We start from the raw sequence: 15,727 nt of genomic DNA, 5'->3' as shown, positions 1-15,727 counted from the left end.
TGTGTTTTTGTTCAGTTAAAGTCTTTGTTGTGGAGTCTGACAGCAGTGGGGAGGAAAGACCTGCGAAATCTCTCCGTCCCACACCGTGGGTGCCGCAGTCTCCCACTGAAGGAGCTGCTCAGTGCTGTCACAGTCTGCTGCATGGGGTGGGAGACGTTGTCCAACAGGGATGACAGCTTAGCCGCCATTCTCCTGTCACTCACCACCTCCACTGGGTCCAGAGGACATCCTAGAACAGAGCTGGCCCTTCGGATCACCCTGTTCAGTCTCTTCCTGTCCCCAGCAGAGATGCTGCCGCCCCAGCAGACCACACCATAAAAGATAGCAGAAGCCACCACAGAGTCATAGAAGGTCTTCAGGAGTGGGCCCTCCACCCCAAACGACCTGAGTCTCCGCAGCAGGTAAAGCCTGCTCTGCCCTTTCCTGTAGAGGGCGTCTGAGTTATGAGTCCAGTCCAGTCTGTTGTTCAGATGAACACCAAGGTACCTGTAGCTGTCCACAGCCTCAATGTCCATACCCTGGATGTTCAGTGGTTGCAGTGGAGAATGCTTGTGCCTGCGGAAGTCTACCACCAGCTCCTTGGTTTTACTGGCATTGATCTGGAGGTAGTTCAGCTGGCACCAGTCCACAAAGTCTTGAGTCAGTCCTCTGTACTCCTTGTCGTCCCCATCAGTGATGAGGACGACATCACTAAATCTATTTTCACCTGTTTAGCAGGAGTGCAGCCAGTGGAGGTTTGCCCAGTGTTGCAGCGGTCATGTCAGTGGGGGGATCCGGCGGTTTCTCTGTGAATTTCACATTCCTGTGGCAGCATGCTCGGTGCTTGCTCAGATTTGAAGTTACATTTTTGCTATGGAAAGAAGTTTTCTTCGTCTGTACAGCGGACGCTAATGTTTTTGTCAGTTTTTACGGAATCAAACTCAAACTAAGATCAGTACTTCCACGCTTTAAATACTACATGGTCGTACTCTCCTTTTCTACGTAGCAGTCAGCTTTGCAGTTAATAAAAGGACAGGTAATGTTTAATCGCTCTGTTGCACACACAGCACGCTCAGCACGCTACCGGTGCCGCTCTGAGCTGGCAGCCAGCAGCTCCGACCTGACCGAGTCCTTTTTTCTCTCTGTAGTTATTTTTATTTAATTTAATAACTGTACAGTACTCTGTTTATAGTAACCATTGTCCTTAATGTAAATATGTAAGAAAAAAAATGTGTATGTTCCTGTTCTGTGTCCTGTGTACTGTTTGTTTGTATATGTGTCTTTCTGGCTGCTGTTACAACCAAATTTCCCCTTGTGGGACAATTAAAGGATTATTCCATTCTATTCTATTCTATTCTATTCTATTCTATTTATTTATTTCAATTCAAGTTGCCACAAGACAACTTACTAACGTGTACATAATAACCTAATACTCCTGTGTGCTATGGTTTTCTTTGCATCAGCCTGCGTCTCCCAATTAATTTGTGTTTCTCCTACAGCTCCACATCGCTCAGGCGGCAAAAAATGCGCGTGCTCTTGGCGAGCTCGTCCCGGTTTGTCATTACACCGGCTTGGAACCAGCGCCCTCTGCCGTCAGGGGCGTGCACTGTTTAATGGTAGTCATGTGACTGATGCAAGCCAGATCCTTTTCAAATTTTTAATTAATAGTTAAATGCTATTGTCGAGGGGCAGAGGCAGGACTCCACACGCACACACACATATAAAAAAAATGCCTCAAGAAAAGGCCTTAGAAAAGGCCTTATGCCATTTGACCTTAGAACTGAAGAAGCTTCTCGGATGAGAGGTGAAACGTCTTCAAGTAACTTAAAGAAGTCCAGACGCTTTTCTTTGCAAGCTCCTTTGACTCAAGAAAAGGGCACTTGGGGCACCCATCGGGAAAGAGGCAGGTGCTCAAGCCCCCCTCTGCATGTGCCTTTCAGTTAACGTTTAATTCCTGGTTATGTGCCACCCCAAAATATTCAGACATTTTTTCTACAATAGACAAACTCCAGTTCATTTGAAACATCTATCCTACACAACATCGGAGGGGTTACTTGAGAGCAGAGGGCTGAGCATTACAATTTGGAGGAGGAGTTTCCAAAACCCAGCCACACCATTGGCCCTGGGCCCCGAAGTGCTGCATACATCACAAGTGTTGAGCGAAGATAACGTCCAAGTACAAAAACCGAAAGTCAATGAGGCCAATCACCTCCCTTGGTCGTGTTAGTACCCCTATAGAATGACGAGTACGGTAAGAAGCAAGTGTTAAAAGTGTCTGTTTTATCGTCTTCTTTCGGGCCTGTCGACGCTTTTCTCTAAACCTTTCAAAGTTACCATGATATATAAAAGCCAGAAGGAGACCGCTGAACGAAACTTGTAGGGATGTTCGCTGTTGTCTGTCTTCAAGCAGGAATGTTTTTTACTGTTAATTACGCAGGCAGGGATGTCCTATGTAGACTGGCAGCCGTAAGCTGGTCAAAAAAAGTGTATGTAAGCCGGTGTTGCTTAATAGTTTGTCACCAGCCAGTGTTGGCAGGTCACAGCAGCCTGCAGAATAGAGCAGAGAGGAAATAATGACTTTTTACGGGGTTTCCTCGATAAACTTTGTATTCTTTATAGGGTATTTATTTTCTCTTAACTCACTTTTCAAAATAAAAACAAAGCCCAAAACGTATTTTTCCCTTATTGTAAAGAGAAACAGAAACTATAAATACCCACTGTATGTGATTTCGATTCCAGTCACTTGTGCTTTAGGCCAAAAGTGGTTTCGAAGGTATTTCGGGTGTCAAAAATTAAAAACAACCCCCTGCTTATAATGTGAGGCGAGCACAGTACAGCATAATAGCAGATTAACTGGATAACTATAGCGATGCACAATTACAAAATAATTGTTCAAAAGAACCCGCTTTGTGAATAGCAGTCATTCATCTTCTTTCTTTCGTTGTTCTTTCATTTTTGCTTTTATTGCTTCCGCTTTTGTAGCAAAGAAATTTTATTTTATATCTTCACCATTTTGTTCTGGCAAAAAAAAATACAGTTGGATCCTTAATTACAATGACCCTTTTTTGTAGTTTTCCCTATGTACACCATCACACTGGGTTATAAATCAGACGGACTCACAGTGACTAAACTACAGACCTCCAGGTTGTTTAAATTCAAGAGGTTTAACAGGGTAAAAAGCGATGAAGTAATGGAACAAACTAAAATCATTTGAAATATAAGGTAGTGCAGCCACTGAAGCCACCTTCGGTTGCTGCTTGTTTTGGGGTATTTTCCATTCAGCTTTGTCCTCATAAAACAAACAAACAAACTATGATCTATTGGGTGAGACCAGATTATTGACTTGGCCACTAAAGAAAATCTTATTTCGTGACCTAAGAAACTCTTGGGTTGGTTTTGCAGTAGGGATTGGATTGTTATCCGCATGCACTGTGAAGTGGTGTCCAATGAATTTTGCAGTATTTGACTGCATATGAACAGAAAGAGCAGCCCTGTACACTTCACAATTCATGTTGGTACTTCTAATCAGTAGTCACATCATTAATAAATACTGATAAACTGTTACCACTGGCAGCCATACATGCCGATGCCATACCGAGGCCTCCAATATGTTTGACAGATGATGTGGTATGCTTGATTTAGTCGACTTTAGAAATAATGCTGTGATAATGCACTTGAGCTGTCTTCTATTGTCAATTGTCAAATTAATTTGAACCTCTGAAAAAAAATACTGTGTATATAAATGGGTGTAATTCCTGAATAGTTAATTAAATACTTTTGTTGAATTCCTTTAATTAAAGCTGAAAGTCTATAAAACGTGATGCTAATGAATCCAAACAATGGTGTCCTGTGCTGCTGCCCACACCTCTGGTCTGTTGTTTTCTATCCTGTTACAAGTGTCCAACATCTTAACTTTACGACTGTTAACATAAACCTTACTCCTTCCTCCAGTATAAAGATTCAGCCACTGCAAGCCTAAAGGATGAGGAAGAGTTCACGGATATATTGGAGGAGAGGAGGCGCACCACTGATCTTGGTTATGCCCTGAGAACCTTTAACCCGCAACCGTACAAAGGAGCCCCAACCCTTTCCACCTCTGACCTCAACAAAGCTGTACTGGAGTCCCAGTATCTGTGCTATATTATCAAAGAGGTGAGTCTTTTTTTTATTTAAGGCAATGAAGCTTTACACTATAGCGTTGCCAATATGGAGTGAGTCTTTTTGGCTCATATTCCCTCTTAGATTGCCATGGAGACGGGGTCATCTGTGGAGAAGGTGAAAGAAGATGCTTCTAGGATTTTGAAGGAAATGTCTCACAATCTGCAGCTGGGGTTTATCAGGCTAATGGGCTACACTCTAAACAAGGTGTTCAAGAGACTCTACAGGAGCATCTATGTCAACATGGAAGGACTCAACATGGTCGGGACTCAATACACTTTAATCAATTGTTTAACAGTTTGTTTCAACATATATAGTAGAATGAATATATATTATATATATATATATATATATATATATATATATATATATATATATATATATATATATATATATATATATATATATATATATATATATATATATATATATATATATATATATATATATGTAGTAAACCATTTTTACTCCTCAGCCGTAAAAGGCTGATACAGTATTGTAGTCACCAGGCAAGCAGGCAGGTAGCGTGGACACCTAAGTTTGTGAGTTTGATAACTTGAAAACGAAGCAATGTAGGAGTTTCACATTAATACTGTAGGGGTATCTACTAAAAATCTCAGATGAGTGTGAATCTCATTGACCTTGACCTCAAGGTTGGAGGTCAGAGGTGTAATTTTCTGTACATCTTGTGAATCTGATAAATTGAGAATGACGACATAGAACTTTGAAATTGAAACAACTGGTGCATCCTCAAGTGAAACTGGCCACCACCAGTATTTTCATATATTTTCATATATTTGCTGTAGGATTCGGAGGTTTGCCATTTAACATACTTTAGCTACACAGTATTTTATTAGATTTATTTTACTTTTTAGCACTTAGGATTTTTTTTGTTCCATCTTACTAATACTACAAATAGAACCTACTAGTGCAGTGTGTAATTTCACTGATTTCTGGAAAATTTTAATTTTTCTGTCACTGCAGCTGCAGCAGGCCATCCAGGAGAGTCCTGTGATCTTGATACCCAATCACAGGAGTTATGTGGACTTCTTGATTATATCCTACATCCTGTTCACCTATGACATCCCAGTACCTGTCATTGCTGCAGGAATTCGCAAGTATCTATTCATATTAAGACAACAAAATGTTTTTTTAAATCATACTACATTATATCCAGTTAATTATAGTGTAGCAACAAAAAAATATATTTTTAAATTTTTGTCTCTTCTGCTCCATTTTAAAGGTCTTGCAGATGTGGCGATTATTGGAGGGCTTCTGCGTCGCTCTGGAGCTTTTTATATCCGACGAGCAATCGGCTCTGACAAGCTGTACTGGGCGGTGCTTTTAGAATATGTACAAACAATTGTCAGGGTAAGACGATGACTTTTCAGCATATTCCTGAATGCATCTTTGGTAATAAACTTCAATCAAAGGAAGGGTTCCAACAGCATAATGTGTTTTCTGTAGACAGGATATGCTCCTTTGGAGTTTTATGTAGAAGGTTTCAGGAGTCGCACACTGAAGTCTCTAGTGCCAAAGCTTGGTAAGTGTCCAAATTTACCACCTTGTTTTTTTTAAGTGTGTCCCAGGATATCAAAGTGCGTGCATCTGATTCTTTTGGACTTTTTCTGTCTTGCTTTAATTTCATTGTGTAACTAGGCTAAATTATACTTTGCTGTAACTGACTGGTTCAAAAGTATGACTTGACTCTGCCTTGTGTAGTAAATGATGGACGAGACTTGCTTATCTTTTAGTGCTGCCATTTATTAATTGGGTAAGTACTAAGTATGTACTGGCCAGGCAGGTTGACTCATTGCAGGTGAGTTAAACACAGTGCACTCAGGCTCGTCCCTCATAATCTGGCAATGTTTTAATGCTGAAAACTAATATAACAAGTTCATTAATATAAATATTGTGTACCTGGATAAGAACAGAATATGTACTGGTCATATTCTGGTTATGTATTTGTAGTGTGCTGTGTTTGAGCTGCATGCAAAGGTAATAGCATATTATGGTAGCATAGTATCTTGCTAGCTAAGCTAGCCAGTGTACAGTACTATTATGTGACTGTTTTATCACCACACATTGGCAACAATTCACCTGAACTCTTCTTATTAACAGTCAGACAGTTTGCAGTGGCCATATTCTTATCACCAGAAGGCATAGCTTACATTTTCACTGCTATATAGATGACACACAACTTTATCTATCCATGAAGACAGATAACACACACCAATTAGTTAAACTGCAGAAATGCCTTAAAGACGTAAAACCCTGGATGGCCTCTAATTTTCTGCTTCTAAATTCAAATAAAACTGAGGTTATTGTACTCGGGCCCGAAAACCTTAGAAATATGGTATCTAACCAGATTCTTACTCTGGATGGCATTACCTTGGCCTCCAGTAACACTGTGAGAAACCTTGGAGTCATTTTGACCAGGATATATTCTTCAATGCACATATTAAACAAATATGTAGGACTGCTTTCTTTCATTTGCGCAGTATCTCTAAAATGAGAAATATCCTGTCTCAGAGTGATGCTGAAAAACTAGTTTGTGCATTTATGACTTCAAGGCTGGGCTAGTGTAATTCATTATTATCAGGATGTCTCAAAAACTCCCTAAAAAGCCTTCAGTTAATCCAAAATGCTGCAGCAAGAGTACCACAGGGACTAGAAAGAGAGAGCATATTTCTCCTGTATTGGCTTCCCTTCGTTGGCTCCCTGTTAAATCCAGAACTGAATTTAAAATCATGCTCCTCAGATACAACGTCTTAAATAATCAGTCCCCATCTTATTTTAATGACCTTATAGTACCATATCACCTTATTAGAGCACTTCGCTCTCACACTGCAGGCTTACTTGTTGTTCCTAGAGTATTTAAAAGTAGAATGAGAGGCAGAGCCTTCAGTTTTCAGGCCCCTCTTCTATGGAAGCAGCTTCCAGTTTCGATTTGGGAGGCAGACACTGTCTTCACTTTTAAGATTAGGCTTAAAACTTTCCTTTTTGCTAAAGCATATAGCTAGGCTGGATCAGGTGACCCTGAATCCTCCCTTAGTTATGCTGCAATTGGCATAGGCTGCTGCTTCCATGATGCATTGAGTATTTCTTCTCCAGTCACCTTTCTCACTCAACATATGTTAATAGACCTCTCTTGAATCACACTTGTTATTATCCCTGGCTCTCTTCCACAGCATGTCTTTTATTTAATCTTCCTTCTCTTACCCCAACCAGTCGTGGCAGATGGCCACCCCTCCCTGAGCCTGGTTCTGCTGGAGGTTTCTTCCTGTTAAAAGGGAGTTTTTCCTTCCCATTGTCGCCAAAGTGCTTGCTTACAGGGGGTCATATGATTGTTGCGTTTTTCTCTGTATGTATTATTATAGGGCCTACCTTACAATATAAAGTGCTTTGAGGTGACTGATGTTGTGATTTGGCGCTGTATAAATATAACTAAATTGAATTGAATTGGCAGCACGGTGGCACGGTGGTTAGCACTGTCCTGAGTTCAATTCCACCATCAGGCCGGGGTCTTTCTGTGTGGAGTTTGCATGTTCTCCCCGTGTTTGCGTGGGTTCTCTCCGGGTACTCCGGCTTCCTCCCACTGTCCAAAGACATGCAGTTTGTGGGGATAGGTTAATTGGATAATTCAAATTGCCACTAGGTGTGAATGTGCGAGTGAATGTGAGTGTGAATGGTTGTCTGTCCCTATGTGTTAGCCCTGCGACAGACTGGCGACCTGTCCAGGTTGTACCCCGCCTTTCGCCCTATGACAGCTGGGATAGGCTCCAGCGCCCCCCGCGACCCTGAAAAGGATAAGCGGAAGCGAATGGATGGATGGATGAATTGAATTGAATATCCTCCATAGTGGTTGCACAAATGCCAAAATCTAATGATCATGCGCAGTGCTGTGATATACAACCCACCTCAGGCTTGTCCCTCGTAATCTGGCAATGTTGTAACGCTGCCAGTGGTATTAATCCACTGCCTATGAGAAAAGGGCACCATTGAGTCAGTAAACATCACAATACACAAATAGATCGTGGTTAACATGGCAAGTGGAATCACATACAACATAAACACTGTTACAATTGCATATGAATGTGATGGACTTTCTCTGTTCTGCTTTTCTGAAAGCTCTTCTCCACGACCCTAATTACAGAGATCTTTATCTGGTTAATAATTTATGTTTAGGTCATATTGTCATGTTTTTCTATTATTTTAGTTCTCTTAAATTGAAGGGTTGTTCTAGGTTTAGGATATTTTAAGAGTTAAAAGTCAAACAAGTTTACTGGTCATTTTATGTATAATTTTAATATTTATTGTTCACCTTTTTTCTGTAGGTATGATGGACATGGTGCTGGAGCCATACTTTAAAGGTGAGGTGTTTGATATTACCCTGGTGCCCATCAGTATCAGCTATGACAGAGTGCTGGAGGAGTCATTGCTTGCACTTGAGTTGTTGGGTGTCCCCAGACCAAAAGAAAGCATCACCGTAAGTTTCAGCCTCATTTATGACTTGATAAAAAATTCCCATATAATCTTTGTTTCTAAAAGATATGAAACTACATGCCTCTTGCCCTCACTCTTTCCCTGCAGGGACTCTTTAAAGCTAGCGGAGTCCTGCAGGAAGATTATGGCTGCATGCATGTGAACTTTGGCCGCCCCCTGTCTGCCCGACAGCTGTGTGAAGGAAAGATAAATTGGAGCGAGTACAACCTCATACCAAGGTACAGATTTCCATTTTTTTCTCTTTTTTTGCCAATATCACACATGGCTGTAGGTACAAATATGAATATTGAGTATCTACCAACCAAAGTCTAAATAGAAAAAGTCTATAGAGTCTTAAGTACTAAATGACTTAAATAACTGTAATTTATCATCTATATATTCTTTAATTGTAATCTCCATTAGTTGTATACAGGTAATTCAACTGAAGAATATAAAAACCTTTACATTTTAAAATTGTAATTTTATAAAGGTTTTACTTACAGTGAGTAATAAAAAATTAAACCAAAATAACTTGGTAAAATGCACCAAATTAACAAAAACATTAACAAGTTTAATAATAATATAACTTAAATTAATATTTGTGTCACTGTAAACCTTCAAAACTTCAAGACACAGCCTGTATATAACTTTAGAATCTGTCTCGTTTTCTATTCAGAAATCTTCCCCAGAGGCCAACTGCAGAGACCCAGGACTGTGTGAACTGGCTGGCCCATTTGATTGTACGAACCCAGGAGGAGGGCTCTTTGATCAGCCCTTGGTCTCTGATGGCCTGCCTGTTGCTCCAGACTCCATTCACAACTTTAACGGAAGAGGGTCTGCAGTGGCATCAGCTCACAGAAAAAACCCTCTGGCTCAGGAAGCTGGTGCTGGATTTCGGGGCCCGTCTGAACTGGCCTGGTGGGTGGGCCAGATAGATTTCAAAGATATCAATTTATTTGAATTATGCTGTGTAGAAAAGCCACAGCATCAAGCTTAGGGTTAAGATCAATATAGGCTTTGCTTATAATGGGCCTTTAATGAAGCTTGCTTTCCCTTCAGTAACCAGTAGGTGGCCTTAGGATACTGCAATGCTAGACAACCAGACAGTTAATGTAGAAAGGTTAGTAGTTTCCCTGTTGGTGCATGTGACAGCGTCTCACCTCAGGGCACCAATGGCTCTTTTTGACCTGGTCCTGTGTGGATCATAAAGATTAGGTGAATGCAAGTCGGCACAAGTGTCCAGAATCACTTAGGAGATGTTCAGTGGATTAATACACTTTAAGTAACTTATCCTAAGAGAATGCCACTGAACTGTCTCACTTCACAGGTGTCCTGTGTGTGAACATTGACACATGCAGGCACGTGTGCACACTTACACATGCACACACACTCGCACACATGACTTTGTGAAGGTCTTATGACCCTCAAACTTATGTGAAAGTTGCATTTTGCAGCACACATCCCAGACTCAGAAGTGATGTCATCCACCGTGGCTCTTCATCACTCCATTGTCCATCATAAAGAGGACCGTATCTACCTGGTTCAGGATGAAGACCCTGCGAGGCAAGATCCACTGAGCCCAGAGGAAGGTGTGATGAGGATGGCGGTAGTGGTGCTGATGCTGGTTTCCTACAGGAATCAGGCATTGCATGTCTTTGTGCGTCCAGGAATACTTGCTACAGCCATCCACATCACAAAAAACACACGGAAGGGTAAGAGTTAGGTGGGGTTACAGATTCTCAGTCTCATGAATGGGCATATCTTGTTTAGCTGTGACCCATTTTTCTGTTCACAGATGAGCTCTTCAGCTTTTTCTGCTTCCTGCAGGACGTCTTCTCCAATGAATTTATCTTTATCCCTGGCAGGGCAGTGCAGGTAACAGCCATGTTTGTTAGGATCAGCATTATTTTGTGCATGAATTGAGTCAAAGGCCAAGGTCACTGTAGCCTCTCATTTATCCCATTCTTGGGAAAAGCTGACCTAAGAAATTTTGTGCTTATGGTCCTTACGTTTTTTGCTACTGTCATATTCATACACACTTGTATGGTTAACCATGAGGCAGATTATTATCATGGGTATATATTTATTGTTATTCATCTTGCATATATCTGTCTCTCCATCATTTAGGACTTTGAGGAGGCATGTTCACTCCTGCAGAAATGTGGAGCAGTCCACATCAGTCAGCAGGAAGTGATCGTGTTGGAAACGGGGCTGGAAGTTTTATCCTTTCTGCAGAAGCTGCTGCAACCCTTCTTAGACTCATATCAGGTCCTTTTAACTTGAGTATCTCTCTCTGTGACTAAGTGTATTTAGTGAGGAGTGACTGTTGTGAACAACATATTATGCACACCGTTTTTTCTGAGCAGAACTGAATCCAGAATTATCCAATTTTAATTTGGAACTTTATTTGATTACACATACCACTTTTGTCATATAGTTTTATTAGCTTGACATGCTGCCACGTACACTAATTGTAACTGTTTTCAACCGCACATTTCTAATTTGTTTAAAGAATGAACTTGATGTATAGAGGAGTCTAATTCTACTTTAAGCAGCAATCACATAATCTTTTTTCATCATTAGAGATTTCAAAGAATAGAAATAACAAGTCCTAGATAGAGTGACAGAAGCCCTGAGGTGAAGATAAAGCCCTTCAGATAACAATCTTGCTTTCCAAATCACAAGCTGTGCATGAAACAGAAAGGAATGAAATCTTAGCAAAAAAAAAACAAAAGTCATAATCTTTGGAAAGAAAAGAGCACACGTGCATTTGCTTCTTCTCAAATTCAGTAACTGTTTCACTTTTAATCCTGAAAGTTGTGGATCTTTTGAATGGTTTCCTCCTGCTGAACCAGAGCATCCAGCATAAACAACTACTTTGGTCCAAATATGTCTGCCGACACCACAGCTATGGCTATGAATGTCCCTGGAGGGTTCAGGATCCCAACGAAGAGGAAAACAGCGGTGACCAAAGCCATTTAATTAGTTTGATAATAAAGCAGGTTGCTGACAACTCTGTTGTTCCATTTTGCAAAATCTGAGCCAGGAAAGAAGTAGCTCCACGGTTGGAGCGGTGTCAGCTCCACTCTAGCCATCATTCCTGCACCGTTTAAATATAGGGGCAGCATGGTGGTGTGGTGATTAGCACTGTTGCCTTACAGCAAGAAGGTCCTGAGTTCGCTTCTACCCATGTTTGTGTGGGTTCTCTCCGCTTCCTCCCACAGTCCAAAGACATACAGTTAGTGGGGTTAGGGTAATTGTAAATTGCACATAGGTGCGAATGTTTGTCTGCCTCTATGTGTTAGCCCTGCAACAGACCGGCGATCTGTCCAGGGTGTACCCTGCCTATAGTACCTGGGGTAGGCTCCAGCCCCCTGTGACCCTGACAAGAATAAGTGAAAGCAGACAGATTTACTGATTTTATTTTGAAATATATGAACTGATTTTTTTATACTTTGAATGTGCAGTATTTTCGTCCATGACTGTCTAAAGTCTAGAAACCATGGACACCAAATGTTGTACTTTCTCCCTTGAGTTGCTCTGCCAGGCGTTTACTACAGCTTCCTTCAGCTGCTTCTTGTTTATGAGGCTTTCAGTTTCTGAGTTGAGGTCAGATGACTGATTTTTACAGACCATTTCTTTGTTGATAAAACCCTTAGATTGCTTGTGCCGTCTCTTAGATGTTTTCTGCCAAAGTCTAATCTGGCCTTCCTCTTACATGTGTAATCAGTGGTCTACACCTAAACCCTCTGTATTTCCAGAGGGTTTACATTCTTGAAGACTTTCTGGATTCAACACTGACCATGATAAAACCTATCTTCCTGAGAGTGTTCTTGACTTGGTTAGATCCGTCACAATCTAGTTTAAGTTGTCTTCTGTGATCTTTCAGATGTTTTGATTGTGGATTTTATAGCTGGTGCAACCTTTCTGTTCACTAGTGATTTGACCACTCCTGAAGTTTTTTTTGCTATCTCTCTGATGGGTTTATGTGGGTTTTTCAGCCTAATGATGGTTCCCTCACTTGAGGAGAAAACCACAAAAAGTGTCAATGTCCAACAAATTATGGACCTTTTAGTGTAATCTAAGAAAGGTCATTAAACATGAATCACTTTAAAAAAATTTCTCACATATTTATGACTAACAATCATGGCATTGTTTCTAACAACATGAAAGGACATGCTGTACTCTCATCTTTTAAACTTATAAAATTTAAATATTTTCCCTAAGCCATTTTATGACCATAAAACAAAACTGTATTAAAAACTTGATTTATAGAATTTGAAAACTTTTTGTCTTTAGTAAGACAAATACAGTTTTGTGCACTTCATGGTTTGCCTGCATACAGCACAAATATATTAAGATCATCTTTAGAGAGGGGGTGCAGTTCATATCACAGAATCTGAAGAGATACTAAAGATGAGTCCTACTTATGTGCTTTAAAATTCACTGGAATGTTTTTTTTTATTGTCCAGCTGATGTTCAGGTACTTGTGTGAAAAGGAAGATCACGTGTTTACTGAGGAACAGTTCCTACCTGATGTCCGAAACCTGGCTACAAAACTCATCCTCTCAGGTACAACTGAGTGTGTGAAATGACCTCTGACCACTAGAGACCTCTCCCACCTGGTAACTAGGGATCAAGAACCGGTTATTGTAGAGAACTGGTTCCCATTAGCCCAAATCCTTGGAATCGTTAGTCAGCCTGCTTATCAGTCCCTTTTTTTGATTCTTGCACTCTCGTTACAATCAGCTGATTTTAATTTGTGTGTCAAATTGGAAAAATAGTGGCACAGTCTCCAGCGTGGATATGGACATCACTTTTATTTTTATTGCAAAAAAGAATGAGAGCTTGATGGTAAAGTGGAGACTGATCCAGAACAGAAACATCTGCATTATACTGTTAATACAACTTAGGCTCTTTGCAAGCACCTGCACAGACAGCATGCTAATGCTAAGCTAGCCAAGAACCAAGAGTTGCGTTAAAGCTGAGTAAATGCTGACCCCAGCCCAGCACCATGATAAAGTGAGCCTTCATTTGCGGTGAAGCCGCTGCTTAACTTCAACAGGTAACAAACTGATGAGCAGTCAGGCTGCTACCTCCGTTTCTACCTGTTCATGTTTCTAGAGTAGAGTCACTGTGACGATCACTTTAAAATGTCTTTGTGCTGGTTTTTTTTATCTTTGATTTGTGTTGTCAGCTTTGTGTTCATAGCTAAATACTTAGAGAAAGATCACTTTTGTAATGAGTAGAATAACAAATGTCTTTCTCCTGGGTGTAATTAAGTAATGTACTTTTTTACTTTACTTTTTTTGAGTAATGATCCAAACACTGATCACAACTAAGATGGGAAATTTGTAATTACTTTGCATGAATGTAATGTCATTGATATGCTGCTTAGAGATGGTCACGACTCTCAAAGTGGAGCCAGTGAGAATCGATAATGGAATCGCAAAATTCTTATAAATTCCCATCCCTACTGGTAACTTACAAACTTACAGTTTGTGGGGTGTTTGTTTGTTTGTTTTTTTTGCAGGTGACCTTCGCACCTTTGAAGTCCTGTCTTCTGACACACAGAAAAATGTTCTTTCTGCACTGCGGAGACTGGAGGCGGTGACGAAGTTGAGGGTGTGAGTAATGAAATTAAACCTACATCCCTGTTTGGTTTAAGTTCATTTTCTTTGCTGGTTGAGGAGCTGTCCATAATGCTGATGCCAAAGTTACAGATGCACTCCTCTCATCTCAGGTCCCAGCAGAAGGAATACAAAGTGAACAAAGCAGCTGTCAGCAGAACTGGTGACATACTCTGTAAGTTTATTTGTGATATTCCAGTAACGATAAAGTTTTTTTTGTGCGTCTTGAGAATTATTATTTATTTTACCTTGCTGTCTTTAAATATACTGATTATAAAATGTCTTTACTGTGGTTGAGTTTGCTATTCTGTTTAGTACGGTAGACTAAGGGATCCATTTTTCCTGTTCTCTCACTGTAGCTGGGAAAGTCCCTCTTGAGAGCCTCCACACTACACCTGACGCAAGGCTTCAGTGTCAAGTGGAATAAATTCATCCTCAGTATCAGCTCACAGCCCCCTCCCCAATGAACTTACCCGTCTATTCGCTACTTCTACCTCATTGTCATCCCTGTGGTCTCTTTATCTTTACACAGTCAAATCGGTACAAATACAGTCTGTGCTCACAGGCAAAATACTTGATCCTTGATGCCGGCCAGACTTAATCTACTGAATGGTGGCTAACACTCTGTCCTTTATAGACCTGAGAGGACTGAGATGAAGCTAAACGCCCTGCAGGATAAATACTGGTAATATAAAGGTGGCCTATTACTGATTTTGTTTCACTTTAACCAAAATCAGTAGGTGAATACTAACATTTAGGTTAAGATAACTGTACTTTCCATTGCTGATCTTGTGGGGTTTTTTTTTAATATATTGCCATAGATGTATTGTTTACTTCCATAGATGACTAACTGAGAAAATTAATAAGAGAGCACTTTAATTAAACTTGGTTTCCAATAAGATTTGGCATAAAACACTTGGTTGTATGTAAAAGAATGTTGCAATAAGGCTCTAAACACCATAAAAAGCAAAGATCTCAGGTTTTGTTTGAGACATTGTTTTTCTTAACATTTCCATAAAGGTGAAACAAATGTAACAAAATGCGCCATAGTTGTTTTTCCCCACCAATTCCCCTCAACAGTGAATGAAAACCAGAAGTCTGAGTTGAATCTCCTGCCCTCCCTGCAAACCAATCAACACTGTGCTGTACTTCTAACCCCTCAGCAGTTAGAAGAAGGACCCTTACTGTAGACACGATCTGCATGTCTAATGTTTAGTGAGGTGAGAGTCACTTTTCCCAGGCTGCCACTGATGACATCCTAAACCTGCAGGAGATAGAGGATGTTCAAGAAGCTGTGCTACTGTCCCTGTCCAAAAAGATGATCCTACAGCTACTTCATGTAAACAAAATTGATTTTGATAGAGGAGGATTAGTTGGCATGTGAAAACTGATATTTTCCAAAACCTGGACTAACAGATGATGCGGCATTTTATGTAAAGAAAAATAGGGGCCATAAAGGTCTGGGGCTAGCAGCT

At 40.5% G+C, this 15,727-nt stretch overlaps 1 protein-coding gene across 1 annotated transcript; it reads left to right on the top strand.

The window, feature by feature from the left end:
• The first annotated feature begins 2,138 nt into the window (after positions 1-2,138).
• LOC146644813 (dihydroxyacetone phosphate acyltransferase-like) lies at positions 2,139-15,111 on the top strand. Its single transcript, XM_085393477.1, has 15 exons — positions 2,139-2,230; positions 3,931-4,131; positions 4,222-4,398; positions 5,122-5,508; positions 5,605-5,680; positions 8,475-8,626; positions 8,731-8,861; positions 9,299-9,540; positions 10,077-10,334; positions 10,418-10,497; positions 10,750-10,890; positions 13,095-13,194; positions 14,156-14,249; positions 14,366-14,427; positions 14,612-15,111. The coding sequence occupies exons 1-15, from the start codon at positions 2,219-2,221 to the stop codon at positions 14,677-14,679; spliced, it is 2,181 nt and encodes a 726-aa protein (XP_085249603.1). The 5' UTR covers positions 2,139-2,218; the 3' UTR covers positions 14,680-15,111.
• The last annotated feature ends 616 nt before the right edge of the window (positions 15,112-15,727 follow it).

Source organism: Rhamphochromis longiceps, linkage group LG20 (genome assembly GCF_057381845.1).
Source record: "Rhamphochromis longiceps isolate RC_006_pf linkage group LG20, R_longiceps_female_GT1.1, whole genome shotgun sequence".
NCBI classification, from domain to species: domain Eukaryota; kingdom Metazoa; phylum Chordata; class Actinopteri; order Cichliformes; family Cichlidae; genus Rhamphochromis; species Rhamphochromis longiceps.
This window is presented reverse-complemented; position numbering and strand designations above follow the sequence as displayed.